This window comes from Camelus dromedarius, chromosome 16 (genome assembly GCF_036321535.1).
Source record: "Camelus dromedarius isolate mCamDro1 chromosome 16, mCamDro1.pat, whole genome shotgun sequence".
Classification (NCBI taxonomy): Eukaryota; Metazoa; Chordata; class Mammalia; order Artiodactyla; family Camelidae; genus Camelus; species Camelus dromedarius.
The window spans coordinates 31670098-31690792 of record NC_087451.1 but is presented as its reverse complement, the minus strand read 5'-3'; the positions used below and the strand labels follow the sequence as shown (position 1 = coordinate 31690792).

At 46.4% G+C, this 20695-nt stretch overlaps 2 protein-coding genes across 3 annotated transcripts; both read left to right on the top strand.

Moving 5' to 3' along the window:
• The first annotated feature begins 80 nt into the window (after positions 1-80).
• TEN1 (TEN1 subunit of CST complex) lies at positions 81-16192 on the top strand. The gene is made up of 4 exons (XM_010999323.3): positions 81-263; positions 6127-6223; positions 9565-9722; positions 15764-16192. The coding sequence occupies exons 2-4, from the start codon at positions 6135-6137 to the stop codon at positions 15883-15885; spliced, it is 369 nt and encodes a 122-aa protein (XP_010997625.1). The 5' UTR covers positions 81-263; positions 6127-6134; the 3' UTR covers positions 15886-16192.
• A 49-nt stretch (positions 16193-16241) lies between these two features.
• Positions 16242-20469, top strand: CDK3 (cyclin dependent kinase 3). 2 transcript variants are annotated; one of them, XM_064495511.1, is made up of 8 exons: positions 16242-16302; positions 16941-17071; positions 17410-17487; positions 17568-17688; positions 17779-17949; positions 18033-18134; positions 18416-18619; positions 19722-20469. In XM_064495511.1, the coding sequence occupies exons 2-8, from the start codon at positions 16956-16958 to the stop codon at positions 19845-19847; spliced, it is 918 nt and encodes a 305-aa protein (XP_064351581.1). In that variant the 5' UTR covers positions 16242-16302; positions 16941-16955; the 3' UTR covers positions 19848-20469. The 2 variants fall into 2 exon arrangements, with proteins under 2 accessions (XP_064351581.1, XP_010997623.3); XM_010999321.3 differs by lacking the exon at positions 16242-16302 and having other exon boundaries at positions 16890-17071.
• The last annotated feature ends 226 nt before the right edge of the window (positions 20470-20695 follow it).

Genomic DNA, 20695 nt, shown 5'->3' with positions numbered 1-20695 from the left:
CTCCTTCACCGCGACCCCTCCGCGCGTGATCGCCCGCGGCCGAGGCGGAGGCGGAGGCGGCGCCGGTGGGGGTGCTGGGGAGGGCGAGTCGCCTGCTGTCGGCCAGGTGGCCGCCAGAGCAGCTCCCCGGGAAGGGGACCCCAAAAGAAGCTCAAGAAATTGCCTTGGGGGCAAAGCGAAGCGCTCCTGGTAACCCGCCCTCCCTCGTGACGTGACCACGCCAGGCGGAAAGAGGGAACTTAAGGCCCCGGACGCCGGGACAGGTTGGCCAGGGATTGGGAAGGGGCGGGACGAGGCTGAGGAGGACGGCGCCTGCGCCATGGACCCGCCCTCCCCGCCGCTTCCGGGTCCGCGCGCTAAGGCCTCCCGGAAATGAGAGGGGATAGGAGGAGACTCGCGGGCTGGGGGCGGTGAACGTGTGGACCGCGCGGAGTTGCTAGGGGGCGGGCCGTAGGGTTTCCCGCAACCCTCGAAGGTTGGAGAAAAAAAGAACGAGGACAAAGGTCGCACGGCGAATGTCTCAGGCTATCTTTTGTTCAGATAATGGCATCTTTGCTGCCAGAGGCCTGGACTGCGGGGAGCTGGGTGTGGGATTGCGTGTGCGCCTGCCTGTTAATGGGGTGGGTGTGTACTTTGAGATGGACCTGAGTGTGTTAAGAGGTCTTGGAATCCAGACTTTGTTTTCACAATTATCGTCGTCTTCAAAGTAGTAAAAGAACACTTGAAAAAACACCTGGTATAGGAAGATTTGTAGTGAAAAGAAAAAGTTCCCCATCCTCAGAGGCAGCCGATTTTAACCATCTGTGTTTTTAGTTTTGATTACTAAAAAAATTGCTAAGTGAAATACTTACATGCTGTTTCTTGATTTGCCCATTTTAGTTACCTTTTGACTTCATGCCATGATAATGAACCTATGGCATACTACACGTCTCCTTTAGCTCTCATTTTCCTTTGTAACTTTAAACAACATACAAATCCTGTTTTTTTTAAAAACTACACATAGTAGTCAGTTTCCTATTGCATCAATTTTTAGTAACAGACAATAAAAGGAGCGCCAAAAACTAATCAAGATTATTATTTTAATAAAACATTTAAAAAATCAAAATGCAGGAAAATCCACGATGAATAAAATGCCAAAATTTTAAATAGAGACAGGATCATTATTACTGATTGTTCCTTTTGTCTCAGGCTCCAGTGTACCAGGGCAAGTCACTGGTTAACTGGTTAACTGATGCTTTTTCTAATTCCCTCAGGCATTAAACTATTTAGCTGCTATGTATTCCTCTTGTTAAAAGCTGGCTCTCCAGATATCACTAGCATAGTCTGTTGATAAAACAAATTTGAGTTGATTGCCTATACAGGTAAGGGTGACTACTACTTGGCAAAGCTTTGGCCATGCCTCAGAATTAAGGCTAGAATTTGTTGAGAATTGTAAGTTCTATTTAAGATGGTTCTTTCAGTTCAGGGTTTGTTTAGGATTGGGTACAAACCATTGCACAACAGTCAGAAATTGGTGGAAGCAGTAAGGCAAGGGAATTCAGATAATCTCAGTGAGCAGACTGGCTGTTGATGTTCAAACCATTTGCCTGGACTGGATCAAGGAAGAGTAAAAAATGTTAATGAAGACGTAGCATCATAGAGTCAAGTTAATGTGGGCAATAAGATGTGGTTTGGGTTCTGTGTGTCCAGGCTGAGTGTGGGGGTAGATGGTTAGGGTTTTCACTCTCTTCTTCATGAATATATTCATCCATTCAATAAATAATAATATTCCTAAAAACAAAAAAGGGGGCTGAAGCTATAGGTCAGTGGTAGAGTGTCTGCTTACCATGCATGAGGTCCTGGGTTTGATCCCCAGTACCTCCATTAAATAAAAATAAATAAGTAAATACACCTAATTACCCTCCCCCCCAACTCCCCAAAACCTCTTCTTCTTGTGCCTGTTTCCTCTCCCTCCCAAGGACCCACCTAAATGGACAAAGAGAAGAGGAAGTCAGAAATGATCAAATTAAGGAGATTTAACATTAATACAATACTATTACCTAACCTACAAACCTTTTTGTGGACTTACTATTGTCCAATAAAGTCCTTTATCATAATTTTTTCTCCCAACTAAGATCCAATCCAGGATCAGAAATTCTGTTTAGTTGTGTTAGTTTGCTAGAACTGCCATGACAGAGCATCACAGAGTGGGTGTCTTAAACAACAGAAGTCTGTTGTCTCTTAGTTCTGGAGGCCAGAAGTCCAAGGTTAAGGTGTGAACAGGGTTAGTTCCTTCCAGGGCTCTAGGTGAGTGAGAATCTGTTCCATGCCTCTCTCTTAGCTTCTGATAGTTTTCTGGCTATCTTTGGTGTTCCTTGGCTTGTATGCATGTCACCCCAATCTTTACCTTCATCTTCACCTGGCCTTCTCCATGTGTGTATGTCTGTCTGTCCAAACGTTCCCCTTTTCATAAGGACACTAATCATATTGGATTAGGGTCCACCCTAATGACCTCATTTAACTTAGTTATCTCTGCAAAGATTCTGTCTCTAGATAAAGTCACATTCTGAGGTCCTGGGGGTTAGGACTTAAATGTATCTTTTTTAGAGGGGACGCAATTCCGCCCATAACAGTTGTTCTATCACTTGAGCCTCATTTAACTGGGGCAATTTCTTCATCTTCTGCAACTTTGTTACTTTTAGAGTATACAAAGCAGTTGTTTTGTAGACTGTCCCTCAATTCAGATTTGTCTGATATTTCTTCGTAATTAGATTCAGATTATGCACTTTTTACAGGAATATCACAGAGAAAAATGTATCCTTCTCAGTGCATCACATCCAGGAGGTACATGAAGGCTGTATTTGCTAATTTTCTTCACTGTGAAGTGGACTGTTTTTCTCCTTTTAATTAATAAGTAATCTGGGGGGAAATAGTGTTGAGACCATGTAAATATCATGTTCTTCATCAAATTTTTACCCAAGACTTTCAGCATCCATTGATAATTCTTCCCTGAATTCATTTTTCCTCTGGTGATTGCAAAACTTCTAAAGGCATCGTAAAGTAACCATTTTATCTGGTAACTGTAAAATTCATTTTGTTGAAATTACATTTAAAATTTGTAATAATTCCCATGTGATAGGATCTTTTGAAGCTATAGTTCAAATCTTGTGGCATAACTTGAGTTTTCATGTTGAAGATCCGTTGTGTAATCTAGGCTACGCTACAGCTATGTAACTTTAAAAACACTAATAAATGTTTAATGGGTTGGTGACCGTGCAGAGGTGCTGGGAGAGTGGGGCATGGAAGTTACAAACCAAGTGTTACTTGTCTGAGTTTTCGATCCTGCTAGAGAAATCTTGGCAGTTGCTTCAGAAAAAAATGAAAGAAGCAATCAAGATTGGTTCACCATTCTTACTGGACAGTATTTTCAATCATCCCAGTTGCTAAAAAAGAGAATATATCTCTTGTTTCCTGTCATGGATTTTTCTCCCAGAAGTGGATATTTCACCTTGGGGACTGAAAAGGCAAGGCTCGAACAAAGTACAGGTCGTAGCATTACTCAGACTTTGTAAAGAGAGTATCTGAAATCCAGCTGAGTCACAAGAGAAGCCTAATCCTAGAATATCTTCTCAGAAATGAATGGGTAATAATATATGGATAATGATTTGTCGTGTCAGCTATACTTATTTATCTGAATTTTTTTTAGGGGGGAGGTAATTAGGTTTATTTACTTATTTATTTATTTTTAATGGAGGTACTAAGGATTGAACCCAGGACCTCATGCATGCTAAGCACGCACTCTGCCACTGAGCTATACCCTCTCCCCAGTTATGCTTATTCAAATTAACAGAACTGTCTTAATAAACACATAGCAACTTTTGTTTGCAGAAGAAATTGAGGTTAAATTTTACAAGAGTATACCTCTGCCGAATAGTCAGTGCTACTGCGTGGTACTTTAAAAAAATAAAAATAAGTTTAATGACATAGTTACTTATAGCTTAACTTATATGTGGTACTTAAGAGTAGAAAAATTACTGTAAAAAAGATTCTGAAGTTTCAGCGGTTTGCTGGATTGGATAGGATTGTCCCAGTTAGCCAAAACCGCAACCACTACATTTTTTTCTTCTCTTGGCTGTTTTTTGGGGTTTTGTTTTGTTTTTTGCTTCCCTCTCATGCCAGAGATGATCAGGGGGCTGTCTTCTGGTGATCAGATGGCTCTGCTCCTGGTTGCAGCAATGAGGGACCTCTGCACTCAGAGGAAGAAGACTGGGCTTTGGCCAGTTGCTTCTGCACTGCACTGGCCAAACTTGTTCTGGGCACGCTATAGTGAAATGAACAGCCCTGCCCAGTGACCTCTTCATTAGGGGATATTGCAAACAATTGTGCAAGATTCTAGGTTACATTAAACTTGTGGACTTGAGCTATGTCATTTGGTTTCTGTGAGGATCTTACTTAAGGTTATTTAATTACCGTTTTCTTTGTTCATATCACCACTTGCTTGTCCTACCCAGAAATAGTTGAAATCCTTCAACCAGAATCACCTTCCGGATTCCTTTGTCATTGAACAATTATTCCTGCATCTCCAGTGCTCTAACATTTTCCACACATGGCTCCTCTTGTTCTGGCATGTTCTTTCTCACACATGCGTGCACAGAAAGCTACATATTATGTGTACACACCTGCTCCTTACTTTTTTCCCCGACAGTATACCTTAGAGATCTTGTCCTATAAGTACCTTTAATGCCTCATCTTCTTAAAAAGCCCGCTGAATGTTCCATTGCATTGTTATTACATTTAACTTACTTAACCAGACTTCTATTTTTCTTTTTTTTAATGATTAACATAAACATATCACCACAGTCTAACTGTGGAGAAACATCAGACAAACCCAAATTGAAGGTCATTCTGCAAAATACTTGAGCAATATACCTCAAAGCTGTCAAGGTCATCAAAAAACATGGGAAGTCTGAGAAACTGTCACAGCCAGAGGAGCTTAAGGAGACATGATAAGTAAATGTAATTTGGAATCCTGGAGAAGATCCTGGAGCAGAAAGGGAATGTCAGGGGAAAACCGATGAAATCCAAATCAAGTATGGAGTTCAGTTAAAATAACATATTGATACAGGTTTATTAATTGTAACAAATGTAAGATATTAATTATAAGGAAAACTGGGTGTGATGTATATAGGAATCCTCTGTACTATCTTTATAGTTTTTTAAAAATATATTCAAACTATTCTAAAATAAAAAGTTTATTTTAAAAAACATGAAGACTCCCTTAATGTACAACTATGAAAGAGTGTCAAATATAGTAAATGAAAAAAAATAAGAATAATATGTATACTATAGAGGGAAAATTAATATATACTCCTGTTTGGTTTTATTTGCATTATGAAAGAGTAAACAGAAATTTGTGAGAATGATTTCCTCTTGGGCAGGAGTTGGCGAACATTAGGCCAATCCAGCTCATTACTTGTTTTTGTAAATGAAGTCTGAAGGAAATAAGGTATGCTCATCTGGTACGTATTGTTTGTGAGAGTTTTCCTCCTATAATGGCAAAGCCGAGTGGTCGTGACAGAGATCATATGTTACTGTCTGCCTTTTTACGGACCCCTGCTTTAAGGGATCAGGAAGGGAATGGGGGGGTGGGAATGGATAAATTTGGGAGTTTGAAATTTAAAAATGTTAGCCCCTATATATAAAATAGATTTTAAAAAAGTTTTTTTTCTGTATAGCACAGGGAACTATGTTCAGTACCTTGTAATAAACTTTAATGAAAAAATATGAAAACAAATATATGTATGTATATACATGACTGGGACATTGTGCTGTACACCAGAAATTGACACATTGTAATTGACTGTACTTCAATTAAAAAAAAAAAAAGGAAGGGAATGGGCTACATGGGAATTGGAGTGGGAACAGTATATCTCCACATAGATCTTTAGTATATTGTTTTGTTCTTTAAAAGATGTGAATGCATAATCTATCAAAAAAATCTATAAAAGTTTTAAAACACCACCCCTGGGACTAGCTTTTCAGATGTTGCTGGTCTCGGGCATCTATTAATCTCCATCTGGTGGTTAGCTTGGTTTGTCAGGGCTCTTCAAAAATCCGTCTCAACTCTCCATCTCAACCTGGTTACAGAAGCAACGATGCTACCCAAACCTGGGATCTATTACCTCCCCTGGGAGGTCAGTGCCGGCCAAGTTCCTGATGGGGACACTCTGAGAACATACGGCAGGTGAGAATGGTTGTTTTCTCACATGGTAGGGGGGTGTTTAAAAAATTAAAAGTCTTTTTAAAAATTAAAATATTTAAAAAAATTATTTTTAAAGCTTATATTTTAATTTTGGGGGTGTGGGAGGAGGTTATTAGGCTTATTTATTTATTTATTCTTAGGGGAAGTACTGGGGATTGAACCCAGAACTTCATGCATGCTAAGCATGCACTCTACCGCTTGAGCTATGCCCTCCCCCCATTTTAATTTATTTTTAAAATTATTTAAATTTTTTTATATTTAATTTTATTTCATTTAATTAATTTATTATGTTTTTCATATTTTTGTAGGGGAGGTAATTAGGTTATTCATTTTTTTAATGGAGGTATTGGGGATTGAACCTAGTACCTCAGGCATGCTCAGCATGCACTCTACTGTTGAGCTACACCTTCACCTTCTATTTTATTTTAAATTTATTATGTTTTATACATTTTTTTAATTATTTAAAATTTTAAAAGTCTTACTATAATTTTATCTAATTATTTTAAAATGCTAAAAAATTAATATGTATTCATTGTAAAAACTGTAGGTAATCCATAAGGGTGTAAAGAAATCAAGAAAAAAGTCACCTACAATCCCACTGTCTGGACAACCACCCACTGCTAACCTTTTGGTGATTATACACTTTCTCATGTGTGCGTGTATGTATATACGTATATGTGGGTGGGTGTATATACACACAATATATGTATATACATATATACTGTGTTAGTCACCTATTGCTGTGTAACAAATCACCTCAAAATTTAGTGTCTTAAAATGATAATAAATGCTTATTTTTTCATACTCACTGTGGCTCAGAATTTGAGAGTGGCTTAGCTGGGTGGCTCTGGTTCAGATTCACTTTTAAGATTGCAGTCAAGATGTTGGCCAGGGCTGCCAACATCTGAAGGCAGGCCTGGGCCTGGAGGGTCTGCTTCTAAGGTCACTCATTCACATGTTTCGCAGTTTTTGCTGCCTGCTGTCAGGAAGGCTCAGTTCCTCACAACGCAGATTTTTCTACATGGCTGCTTGAGGGTCTTCATAACACAGCAGCTGGCTTTCCTCAGAACGAGTGATTGAACAGAGAGAGCAGAGAGAAAGCCACAATGTCAATGACCTAACCTCTAGGAAGTTACATTTCTGCAAAGTTCTGTTGGTTACACAGGTCACTGCTGGTCCGGGTGACAGGGGGACTACACAAGGATGTGAATACCAGGAGGATAAGCATCACTGGGACCATCTTAGAGTCACACACACACACACATACACACGTACATATAGAAATACTGTAACCTAGCTAAGATCCTATTATGGTACCATTGAAGTGTGTACAGTAGACCTAGTTCCAGGCCAAATATGTAGATCAGTATCATCACTTTAAATAGATCCACTTTATTTCATCGCGTGTAGATATACCATCATTTAACCACAGTCTTTTTCTTTTTTTTTCCTTTTTCTTTTTCACATGGAAGTACTGAGAATCAAACCAAGTACCTTGTGCATGCTCAGCGTGTGCTCCACCAACTGAGCTATACCCCCGACCCCAACCACAGTCTTTTTATTTAACCCAAATATATTAATTTTCAACAGACATCAGTATAATTGAGTGGGGAAAAGACAGTCATTTCAACAAATGGTGCGGGAACTACTGAATATTCTTACGGGGGTGAAAAAAAACCTTGATCCCCACCCCACAGCACATACACACGAAAATCATTTGAACTGGATTATAGATGTACAAGCTAAAACTATAAAATGTTCAAAAGAAAACAGGAGAAAATCTTCACAACCTTGAGGTAGGCAAAGATTTCTTAGACTCAGAAAGCAAAAACCATGAAAGAAAAATAATGAATAAAGTGGACTTCAACAAAATTAAAAGCTTTTCATGAAAAGTTACCATTAAGATTAAAAGGCAGGGCTGAGGGTATAGCTCAGTGGTAGAGTGTCTGCTTAGCATGCATGAAGTCCTGGGTTTGATCCCCAGTACCTCCATTAAAAATAAATAAGTAAATAAACCTAATTACATACCCTCCTCAAAAAAACCCAAAAAAATAAAAATTAAAAAAAAAAAAGATTAAGAGGCAAGCCACAAACTGGGAGGAAATAAGTGTGTGTATATTATATATTATGTACGTTCAACAAATGATTTGTATCTAGAATATACCAAGGACTCATACAACTCAATAATAGGAAAACAAAGGACTCAGTTTTAAAATGGGGGAGGATATAGCTCAAACACTAGAGCACATGCTTAGCATGCACAAGGTTCTGGGCTCAATCCCCAGCACCACCTCTAAAAGTAAATAAACAAGCCTAATTACCCTGCCTCCCCAAAATTAAAATGGGTAAAAGATTGGAACACACAGAAACACACCATATTTGAACAGACACAGCCCAAGAAGATACACAGATGGCAGATAAGCACATGAAATTTTTTTCAACATGATGAGTCATTAGGGAAATGCAAATTAAAACCACAATGATAGAGTATTTCATGCCCACTACGGTGGCTAAAATTAAAAGGACTGACCGTATCAAGTGCCGAGAACGGTGTGGAATAACTAGAACCCCTCATACGTTACTTACTGGTAGGAAAGTAAAACGGCACACCCGCTCTGAAGAGCAATTTGGCGGTTTCCTTTAAACAGACAGATTGACCACATGACCCAGAAATTCCACCTGGGTGTTCACCCAAGAGAAATGGAAACACTGGTATGTTAAAGTTCATACCTGTTTATTCATAATGACATCTGGAAGCAGACCGGATTAGCTGGTGAGTGGATAATGATAATTTGTTTATCCATTCAACAGAGTGCTACTGAGCAACAAAAAGGAACAAACTACTGATTTACCCAACAACATAAATGGGCCTCAAAAACCTTTATGTGGAATGAAATAAGATAGATACAGAAAAATATGTGCTGTTATGATTCTACTTATATGAGGTGCTTGAGTAGGAAAACTCATCTATGGAGACCAAAGGCAGATCAGTGGTTGCCTGGGGTGGGTGATGGGCAGACTGAGTTCAAAGGGGCACAAGGGAACCTTCGGGGTGATGGAAATGTACCAAAGCTTGACTGCTGTGTGGTTGCACGGCATGTACTTTCATCAGCACTCATTGAACAGGTGCCTTTTAATGCGAGTGATTTATATCTCAGTTATGTAGACTGAAAAAAAACATTTTCTGTTGCTGCCATTTAAATTTCTCTGGTTCAAGTGAGGGTGCACATTTTCCTATGGACTTACTGGCCTTGCAGAGCCTTTTGAACTTTGTGGTGGCTCTGTCTGCAGATAAACATGATCCCATCTTCCCTGGCCTCCAGGTTGCACAGCTATGACATGACCCAGTCCCGGGTGACCCTTACGGCTCAGCACGGATCTGACCAGCACCAGATCCTCGTCTGTACCAAGTTGGTGGAACCGTTCCAAGCCCAGGTGGGCTCTCTCTACACTGTCCTTGGGGAGCTCGAGCACCAGAGGGGTAAGTCTTGGCCTCACACACCCTTTTTCACTCTGGGTCCTCAGTGGGGCAGTCTTTTGGGTGCCTGGGCCTGGCTTCTGACCCAACAGGAGTCCCTCTTTGAGGTTAACATTTTTTCCACGTCAGCCCCCGATTTCAGGGACTCATGGAAAACACATGATTGCACTCACAGCAGATCTGGCACAGGGAAGCGAGAAAGGGGAGAGAGAAATCACTAATTCCTAAAGGTCTGTACCATGCCAGGCCTGGTCCTAGGTCTCTTTGAATCTGCTCACCAGCCCTTAATCTGAGTTGTCTTAGGGCTATTTCATAGATGAGAAAACCAAGGCTCAGAGAGCATGGGGCTGGAATAACAAGCCAGGAAGTTAGGTTAAGAGAAATGAAACACAAGGGAAGGAACCAAAGCAACCTGGGAGAATCTCTGTGGCATCAAAGGTTGAAGATTGCTCTTTAAAACCTAGGTAGCCTGGAAAACCAAACAAAAAACCAAAAACAAACAAAAACCTAGGTTGTCTGATCCTTTGCCTCCCTCTCTGGCCGTCTCTGTGCCATTGTCCTTCACACGGCTGATGCCATACTATACAGTGTTGTATCTGGCTATTTTGGTTTAACATTATGTAATGTGATACATACATACATATAGTGTAAGCATTTCCCTGTGTCTTTAAATTTTTCTAGACACAGTATTTAATGGCTCTGTAATATTTTATAGATTAGATGTGTACTCTAATTCACACAACCATTAGATGTTTGTATTTCTCCCGTCTTTTGCTCTTACAAGTACACTGTACAGTTATTGGTTAAAGAAACCATGGGATATTCAGTCAGGAGAATTTAATACAGCCATTAAAAGTGTTATAAATGTATATCAATTGACATGAAAAGATGTTCACAGCATCTTACTAAAGAAAAAGCAATGTACAAAACTGTGTTTCACATGCTCTCATTTTTGGTTAAGTAAACATTTTTGTATGCATAAAATTTTGAAGTATTATTTACCAAAATGTTAATAATAATTATTTCTGGGTGATGGGATTGTGAGATTCCATATACTTTTATTAGCATTTTACATTGAAAACGTATTGCTTTATAGCCAGAGGGGGAAAAAAGTTTAAAAATATCTATCTGTCTAGATACATATTAAAAATGGGTGGTGGCAGAGTGTGTGCTTAGCATGCCCTGAGGTCCTGGGTTCAATCCCCAGTACCTCCATAAAAAAAGAAAGATTAAAAAAAAAATTAACACGCTGCAGTTAATAGCCTCATGTACTAATCTTTGTCCATTTTCTGATTATTTCTTTAAAGTAGTTTCCTAAAAGTAGAATTACTGCATTAAAGGATAAGAATATTTATGTTTCCTGATTTACACTACCAACCTACTTTCAGTGGCAGTGAATTTTAACTCTAGATGAAAGGCACTAGGAAAAAGTAATTAAATGGGGCTTATTTTAATTATATCTGATTTAATAAAAGTTAATCTTTATTCAGGCTTAAGCCTTTGAGCTCAGAGTTCCTGCCCTCATAATTGATTTGAGAGAGATATGGGGCGGATGGGTGCAAACAGGTACAAAGGGCCTATGAAGAAATGATTTCCACTGTGACTGCAGCCCAGATCACCTGATGCTCTGTCCCACACTCCTGCCCCCACAGTGAGTCCTGGAGGCTCTCGGGCACCAACTGCCCAGCATCTGGAACTCAAAGGCCTGATTACAGATGCAGATAAGGGTTGAAACTAAGATGGGACAGTGGGCCAAGACCAGGGCAGGACCCGGAGTGGACATTCAGAATTATTTGTGGGAAGAAAAATGGAAAAAACTTAAGTATAAATTCAGCACATACAGTTTTTTTAATTTAATGTTTTCAGATCAAACATGCATATATATGGAATGGTGGATTGACCCACCACGTACTCACCACCTGGATTCTGCATGACCCACATTCCCCAGTTCTGTGTCATCACCGCTCACATTTACTTAATTATTTTGCTGGTGTACGTTAAAGCAAATCTGATGTTTCATTTACCCATAAATACCTCAATATGTATCTCTAATGATACCACAATCATGGCCAACAAAATTAATAGCTGTTCTTTAATATAATCTAATACATACCTTGTATGTGTTCATGCTCCCCTTACCCCCCAAATAGCTTTTTACAATTTTGGTTCATTTAAAAGCAAGAGGGGAGGGCATAGCTGAGTGGTAGAGTGTGCTTAGCATGCATGAGGTTCTGGTTCAATCCCCAGGACCTCCATTAAAATAAACCTAACTACCTCCCTCCTCAAAAAAAAAAGCAAGATGCAAAAAAATGTCCATACACTGCATTTGAGTTACACATCCCAATAACAGTTCTGGCTTCCTTTTTTCCTTTGTTTTTTTAAATGCCATTTATTGGAGAACTTGGGTCCAGAATTAGCTGACTGCTTCCTCCTGGTTGCATTAAACGTGCTCCTTCCCTTGAGTTTATCCTGCCTTTTTTCTGAATGGATTGTATTTCAGGGACACCAAATGGTTGGATGAGGGCAGGTTCTTTAGAGGAGAATCCCAGTGAATAAATGCAGGAGAAATGATTGCACTCCAAAGTTACCACTTTAAAAGCCCTGAGGAAATAATAAATCCAGGCAAACGATCATTATCGCCGGCTGCTAAAACCATTAGGTGGAAGCTCGCTGGGAATGTTGCGTTGTGGGGACCAGGCCTGCCCCACCCGATGGACCAAACATTACAAAAAGCTGACCGATCGACTGCGTCCCTCTGTTGTGAGGCAGGGGGAAGGCACAGACAGTACCGCTCTGAAGTACTCTTGCCCACCTCGCAAAAAAAAATTGAACTCAATAATCAAGCCTCAGATCAGCAGCATTCTTCCTAGGCTCTGGTTAGTTTACTGCTACTCAATATTTTCATCACATTCTATATTTTTTTCTATCTTAAAAATTGTTCCCATCAAGTTTCTAATTTGTAAAAAAATACATGCACATCATTTGCAGCCGACAGGAGGAAGGAAAGACCATGATGAGGAGGGAGGGCAGAGTGCGGGCTGAGCTTGCAAGTGGCCGCTGACCTCCCGCCTGGGGTGGCATGTCTGGTCCCCGGACAGGCCCAAAGTCCTCTGGAGACACAAAGGGCAACCAGACACGGATCCTGCCCTGTGGCAAGGCTGGCAGTTCTGGACCGACAAGCCGCAACTCATCATGCTGAAATTTTTGCACACAAAGGAGAAGAAATGCCAGCCATGTGCTCAAACTGCTAGCTGGCTGGGACACCAAGCAGAGGACTGAGGGCGTTCTGTCCACGATTAAGGTGGATTAAGGTGAAGATGGCGGGGACACAGCCTCTCTCCAGCTCTGCCCTGGGGTCCTGCATGGAATCCCAGGCTGCAGGTTACTCACCTACAGCAAGAGGCTGCCTCTGAGCGCTCACCATAAATCCCACCTGTTGTGGTTTTTGTCCACCTGACTGCTGTTTTGTGTCCTTTTGAACCTTTGCTCCTCCATCCTCAAGCCACCTTCCTGTGAGACTTGCCTGTAACCTGGACCCCCACACCCCCAGTGGTTCCCCTCCCACCCTCCCACGTGGTGCCTCCCAAGTCCTGCAGATCACAGAAACCAGACGTGGGGCCGGAATCCTACCGGCTCTGCAAGTTTGTCACTGCACTCCTCCCTCTTCTGCAGTGACCGGTTCTGCCATCGGGCACCTCTGCCCCAGCGCTGCTTCCCACACCCAGAACTGTCCCAACCCTGCCACCTGAAACCAGGTGGTTCCGCCCTCAGTATCTTTCTACCCTCTGCCTCGTCACCCAGCAGGCCCCTAGACTTTGAACTCTGCCGTTTTCTCCCACCTTCTCTCCCCTCCAGCTGGACCTCACTATCGGTTCAACTACTTTTCTGACAGAAGTTCCGGCCCCTGGCCTTCCATCCCTCCTCCCTGATGAAATCTCAACTTCCACCCTCAGGTCCCAGCCGCCTGTTGATGGAGAAAGTTCACAGAGCTCCGGGGATCCCTAGCACAGTGGTTTCGAGGTCTCTCATCTCATCGGGGCCCAACAGGCTGCCTAGAAACCCTTCCATGTGTCCTGGCCAATCTCCCCTCCCCATCTCTCCTTCCCCATCTGCAGCAGCTCTTCCAGGCATTCACCTGTCACCCAGGACTCCTCCATCACCACCTCCCCTGTCCTTTCCAGCAAATTACCTCACCTCATACATCCCAGGAGAAACTGAGGCCACAGCAGCAGTCCGTCCTCCTAAAATCAGTAACTCCTTTCCTCCAGTCTGGGAGGGAGGAAGGCCCCTTCTGCCTTGCCTGGGCCGCAGCCCCTGTGCTGTGATGCACGCCGGCCCTCCTGCAGGGGCTTTGCTTTCTCAGCTGAATCCTTAACCTGTTGCCACCTGTTCATCCCTATTAGCATCTAAAGCACTCAGGCCTCTTCTCTATTAAAATAATAGTAACACTAATAAGGTCAGCTTCAGCTCTGTGTCCCTACCTAGCTATGACCCTCCTTCCTGTCACAGTCAAACTTCCTAAAAGAAGGTCTGTGCTCCGTAACACCCCTTCCTTCTCTCCTCCTCACACGGCGACCTGCTGCCTTCTAACTGCTCTTATATCTGCCGCTCCTCCTTTACTGAAAGTTCTTCATCTTTACAAGAAGAAATTCCCTGAAATGAAGATTTCACTAGCTGCCGGGTTCAGAAGCTCCTTGCTCCCTCCCCTGCAGCATGTCTGCAGATGCTGTTCTTTTATTCCATTTACACAGACCTTTTGCAGATGGACTAACAGAATTGCCCAGTTTTCCTTCTGATCATCATATTTCTAAAGCTCACTTCCATCTTTAAAACTTTTTTTTTCCATTCACAGGGAGAAACGACACATTCCACACTCTGTATCTCGAAGGGAGGGTTTCCCCAGGCTGAGGGGAGGAAGGAGCTAACAGGTGTTCCTGTGAGGAAAGTTCTGTGAAATTAATTCAAATAACTAATAAAGTCATCATACAGGAACTTTGGAAATATTTGACCTACACGCGTACTTTGAGATTTTTAGCTGCGAACTCAAGCTCTCTGATTTGGTCCCTGCTCTCCCTGTGTCGTCCTGAACACGGGCAGCTGCTCTGTGAAAACTGTTCAGGGCCACATGTGTCACAGGAAGAGGTCTGGGCCTTTCAGTGCCAAATAAAGTTTAGGCAACTTTGTGTTTCAGACTAGTTCATCTTCCTGTGTTGAAGGCTGGAATCTAGACAGTCCGACACTCTGAGTTCTGCCCCCAGGCTGTGTTAAAGCAGTAAAGTGGCCTAGACTGGAGGGGAGGCGAGGCATAGACTTTAACCAGAGAGAGCCTCTAACTCAAAACGGCATCGAAAGAAGACAGGGTAATGTCCTAGGACTCTGGACTCATTGACCTGCCCAGAGAGCAGAGAGAACATAGTGAAAACAGAAACAAAAGCAAACACACAAAACCCTATTAGGGCAAACCCCAGATATCTTTCCTGTTTGGTGTCACCTGAACATTGACGAACCTTTCCATCAGGTCACCCAACATCTGCTAGTGGCGTCCCCAGCCCCTTGTCCAGGGTGGGGTGACTTGCCCCTATAAAGCCAGACTCTCCCCTTGGATTGATTAAAAGTAGAGTTCTCTTGGCCTCAATTTCCAATGCCCATGGGCCCCAGGATGCCAAGGGGCCCTTCCCTTGGTACAAATGGAGAACTAGGATGGTGACTGAGACTCCTCCTCAACTCTGGGCACTTGGGACCTACAGAGAAGTGGCAGGAATTAAGATGACAAAAGAGGGAAGTAGAGGCTATGTCTTTCTGGGCCTCCTCCCTGGAGAAGTGGAATTTTCAGGCTACCCCTTAAGTTCCAGGCATGTGTGACGCAGTTCTGAGGCCCAAGTAGACAAATTGCCAGCATCCCCATAAACCATCCTTCTTAGCTGTGACCTGTCAGACTCTTCTGTGAAAACTCAAGACAGAGAACAGGTCGAGGGTAGATGCTGGGATGCGTCTGCAGAGTGTGTGGCTGACACTGCTAATGCCCTGGTGTCTTTGTCTTTCAGATGGAGGCTCCGTGGTGAAGGCCCGGGTGCTGACTTGTGTGGAAGGAACGAATCTACCCTTGTTAGAACAAGCCATCCGGGAGCAGAGGATGTACCGGCAAGAGAGGGACAGCAGTCAGTAGAAAATGGCGACTCCTGGTGACCCCCACCCCCACCCCGGCCCCAGCACCTCCTACCTGCACTGGAGATGCCAGAGCTGCTGCAGAAGTCGCAGGAAGTTCCCGGGGTGCCAGCCTTTGGAGCTGGAGAGAAGAGGGGCGGGTTGTTCATTGGAATTGTCCCAGAAATGAGATTCTAGAGATCAGGCACCGGGACCTGACACCTATAGCCCCGCCGAGGCCGGGCCCTGGGGTGCTGGAGGCTGGGCCTCGCGTGGGCTCATGGAGGGTTCCAGAAGGTCCATGTGAATAAAGCCCTGGTGGTGTGACAGTGCAGTGTGTGCATGTGGTGCAGCGCCGGCAGGGGCCAGGAGGGGGAGCCTCAGAGCAGCGGGGGGGCAGCCTGCCAGGCAGTGAGGCTGCAGGAGCGCAGGGTTTCCGGTGAATTCTGGGCTGGGGGCCTGAGGGAAAGGTTCTGGGGGTGCCCAAGCACACGTTGGGTGCCCAGGACGCAGGGGGGCCCCTCCTGCTAAGGTTCTGCCCTCACAGGAGGCCGAGCGTCTCCAAACAGGCCGGGCCCAGCCCCTCGCCCTGGCCCTGTGGCCTAGGGTGGAACTATGGCTTCTCTAGAAGCCCTTCCCGACCCCTGACCTCTGCCCTGAGCTGATCCCAGCCCCCTGGGCAGCCCTTCTGGGCAGCCTTCCGCCCCCAAGGCCTGGGCCTGGCTGGGCAGAGGCGGGGGCTCAGCCATGGAAGTTTGGGCCCTCCTGCACTCCGTAGCTGGGCTCAGGGGCAGCTGCTTCCTGGGACCTGGGGTTCCTGCCTGGCCTGGGCTGGGTGAGGGGCAGCCGGCTCCCAGCCAGGTTCCCAGGGAGGGCTGGGGGCTGCGGCTAGGGTGGAGGGCGGGAGCCGGGGCTCGGCCTGGGCGGCCTGGCGGGCAGAGCAGTGTGATGAGCCCTGGGGGCCACAGGAGCCTGGGGGGCCTGGGTGGGGGCTGGGCGGGGGGTGCCATAGAGGCTGGGGGGGAAGCAGGGGTGCTGGGCATGGGGGCGAACGCCCCAGGCAGCATCTGTTTCCAGGGCAGCTCTGCGGACATGGATGTGTTCCAGAAGGTGGAGAAGATCGGAGAGGGCACCTATGGGGTGGTGTACAAAGCCAAGAACAAGGAGACAGGCCAGCTCGTGGCCCTCAAAAAGATCAGGCTGGATTTGTGAGTGTGGAGACGGCATCTGAGACCCCCTCTCTCCCAGGGGGTACCCACAGCCCTGGAAGCTCCCCCGTCTGTCCCTCCCCTCAGAGTTTTGCATTCAACTCCTTTTCCCAGTGCTGCCCAGTTACACGGGGGCGGCCACAGAGGGGCCACACAGCCTCCCCTTGGCCAGGTTTTGCCCTTGGCCCCTGGGGGTGAGGAGCATGTGCCCAGAAGCACAGCACCCCGTCACTGGGGGGTGGGCCATCCTTATGGAATAAGGAACACAGTTGACACCCCGGGAGCAGAAGTGCCCTTCTCAGCTCCTGCCTCCATTTCTGTACCCTCCTCTCCCATAGGGAGACTGAGGGTGTCCCAAGCACCGCCATCAGGGAGATCTCCCTACTCAAAGAGCTTAAGCACCCCAACATTGTCAGGTGAGCTGGGGAAGAAGCAGGGAAGTGGGCCTGTCCCCGTCTGGCTGGGAGCCATGTCCTGACAGGCATTGCCCGGCCAGGCTGCTGGACGTGGTGCACAGCGAAAAGAAGCTTTACCTGGTGTTTGAGTTCCTCAGCCAGGACCTGAAGAAGTACATGGACTCCACCCCGGCCTCCGAGCTCCCCCTGCACTTAGTCAAGGTACGGGGGAAGGACGCGGAGCGCCGGCAAGCCCCACTCGGCCAGCCGCACATCTACTCAGCCGGCTCCTTCCCGTGCTCGTTGTTCCAGAGCTACCTCTTCCAGCTGCTGCAGGGGGTGAACTTCTGCCACTCCCATCGGGTCATCCACCGAGACCTGAAGCCCCAGAATCTGCTCATCAATGAGTTGGGTGCCATCAAGCTGGCTGACTTTGGACTGGCTCGAGCCTTCGGGGTGCCCCTACGCACCTACACCCACGAGGTACCGTGGGATGAAGGCAAGAGAAGGGATGTCACCCCGAACACTCGGCCACCCTGAATGATGCTGTTTTCTTGCCTCCGCAGGTGGTGACACTCTGGTATCGTGCGCCCGAGATCCTCTTGGGCAGCAAATTCTATTCGACAGCTGTGGATGTCTGGAGCATTGGTTGCATCTTCGCAGAGATGGTAGAGAGAGGGACATTTGTGGCCACAGGGAGACCACGGGCAGGGTCCTCCTGGGGTGGGGCCAGGGGGCTCTGATTCTCCAATTAGAAGTGGATTTGGGGGTGTTTGGGACTGGCTGAAGGACTGAGGAAACAGGTCTTTTTCTAGGAAAGGCCAAGATTTTCAGCACAGCCCTGGGAAAGATATCTTGAAGCTGCCTCCCTGGTCTGGCCTCTTACCTGGTACTGGATTCTGGATGATGAGGGAGTAGCCCCCACACCTTCTCCCCTTCCCCATTCCAGGTGACCCGCAGAGCCCTGTTTCCTGGCGACTCTGAGATTGACCAGCTCTTTCGTATCTTTCGGACCCTGGGGACACCCAGTGAAGCCATATGGCCAGGAGTCACCCAGCTGCCTGACTACAAGGGCAGCTTCCCCAAGTGGACCAGGAAGGGGCTGGAGGAGATTGTGCCCAGTCTGGAGCCAGAGGGCAAGGACCTGCTCACGGTAGGTACGGGTGGGCAGCAGGGGAGGGCAAGACAGGCCTCCCAGCACCAGCTGCTGCTGTTGCCAGAAGCGTCCCTTTTGTCATCCAGCCTCTTATGTAACCCTGGCTCCTTCTGAGTCCGAGCTGGTCTCTTTTCTGACCTCTGTACACAGTTGGCTTGTCCCTGTGTGTACTGATTGTTCCACCTGGAGGCCTCTCCCTCGATCAGTCCAATGTTCACCTTCCCTTTTAAAACTTCTCTTTTCTAGTTAGCTTTGTTTTTATGCTGTGATACGTGCCCTTTTTCTCAGCTGCCTTGTGTTTGGTGATCTTCTCCTGTGGACATCATTACACCATCTAAGCTATAAGCTTTCCCAGGCAGGGTCCACACCACCCACTGCCTCAGTGGTTATGCTTCACACATGGCTGTTCAGAGTATGCTGCTTCCTGATGCCTCGGCCCCTGCCACAGTCCTCACTCACCCTTCCTGTTGCCCGATCTTGACCCCTTGCCTGGCCCAAGTAGAGCCATCCTTTCTGTTCACTAAGACTCGGAGCACGTTTCTCTCTTTAGTCTCGTGTTGGGTCAGAGGAAGGCATGGCAGTATGTTCATCTCCAGGCTGTGTGTCCCGCTCTCCAGAGGACTGTGTGTGTGTACACAGTGCCAGCAGGACGGTGTGGACTCCAACCGAGGCTACTCCAAGGCAGGGGGTCCTTCCCCAGCCTGACTGGGTTTAGAGATTTTGAATTTCTGCCCCACCCTCGATATGCCCCCTGGACAGGTTTGGCTCCCTCTTCCTAATACCTAGAGAGAAGTCTGTCTCAACTGGAAGTAGGCTGGAGCCTGGGAACTTCCATTAGGAGGGGGAGAGACTGACTCATCCTTAGTACTTAGTAGCCTGAAGGAGACTGAGGTGACTCAACAGGGCTGGACCAAAGCAAAGTCCATGTCCTCAGATTCCCGGACTATCCAGAACTGGCTCACAAGCTGGGAGGCAGTGGCTTCCTGTGGTTCTGAGTTTGAAGGCAGCTGCTTTGGGGCTTGGGGCCCTCCCACTGAGACCTGGGAGGGTAATTCCTCTCCCCGACACACCCTGGCCCAACCTCCACCTTCCTCCACAGCAACTCCTGCAGTACGACCCGAGCCGGCGGATCTCAGCCAAGGCCGCCCTTGCCCATCCGTACTTCTCGTCCACCGAGACCTCCCTGGCCCCGCGCCAGTGTATGCTGGAGCGATTCTGCCGCTGAGGACGTTTGAGGCCCCCCCCCGCCCCCCGCCTCAAAGCCTCTCTCCAGCTGCTGCCCTACCCTGCTGCCCCACCCGCCTCCCCACCCACTTCCCAAGAACGAGGACACACCTGGGGAGAGAGCAGTTGGGCATCAGCTGTCAGAGGGCTGAGTCTGGGTTCGTCCCGCCAGCAGGTTAGCGAGTTCCTGTGTGGTTTGTTGGGTTTGACCGCCAATTCAAGGTGAGAGCGCAGAAGCCCCGTGCACGAAGGGCCCGTCAGCGGCCGGGTCTGCTGGCGCCGGAACAGCAGGTGCCAAGGAGAGCAGGAAGCCTGCCCGGGCCGCCAGCAAGGCCCTCCTGGTGCCCTTCAGCTGCCCAGCCTTCAGTTGCAGAGCCAGACCCTGAGAGGGAGGGTTCCCCTGGCTGGTCTTTTGGATTTAAAATGTTTTGGGGAAGAGTTGAGTTCCAGTTAAGAGTCCCAAGTTAAACAGGAAGCAGGGCTGGGGAGAGAGGACATTCTCCTGATCCTGGGAGAGGTCCGGTGTGTGGCTGTTCTAAGTAGTTGTTCTGTCACCTAGGATATGCTTACGTTTGTTTGCCTCTGGCTTTAAGAACAGAAAATAAAACTGATATGTTCCTGAATTTTCTAGTGTTTCTCTGCTTAGGATGGAGCACCAGGGACTTACTGACAAGGGGGAGGTGGACAGAGGGTTCTGGCCTGAACTGAGAGGCCCTGAGCCAGTGGCAGGGAGGGGCTGGTCCATGATCTTCTGTGACCAGCCCACACATCAGATCCCTCCCAGAGGCAAAGGAGTCACAGCCCTCTGAAAGCACCCCGTACCCAGCGGGGTCACGTGGGAGGGACCCA

Coding starts and splice junctions, on each gene's coding strand:
- CDK3 (XM_010999321.3), top strand. CDS start 16,905: ATGGGGGCGAACGCCCCAGGCAGCATCTGTTTCCAGGGCAGCTCTGCG. Junction 17,488..17,567: donor AAGCACCCCAACATTGTCAG/GTGAGCTGGGGA, acceptor TTGCCCGGCCAG/GCTGCTGGACGTGGTGCACA. Junction 17,950..18,032: donor TACGCACCTACACCCACGAG/GTACCGTGGGAT, acceptor TTGCCTCCGCAG/GTGGTGACACTCTGGTATCG.
- TEN1 (XM_010999323.3), top strand. CDS start 6,135: ATGCTACCCAAACCTGGGATCTATTACCTCCCCTGGGAGGTCAGTGCC. Junction 6,224..9,564: donor ACTCTGAGAACATACGGCAG/GTGAGAATGGTT, acceptor CCTGGCCTCCAG/GTTGCACAGCTATGACATGA. Junction 9,723..15,763: donor GGAGCTCGAGCACCAGAGGG/GTAAGTCTTGGC, acceptor TTTGTCTTTCAG/ATGGAGGCTCCGTGGTGAAG.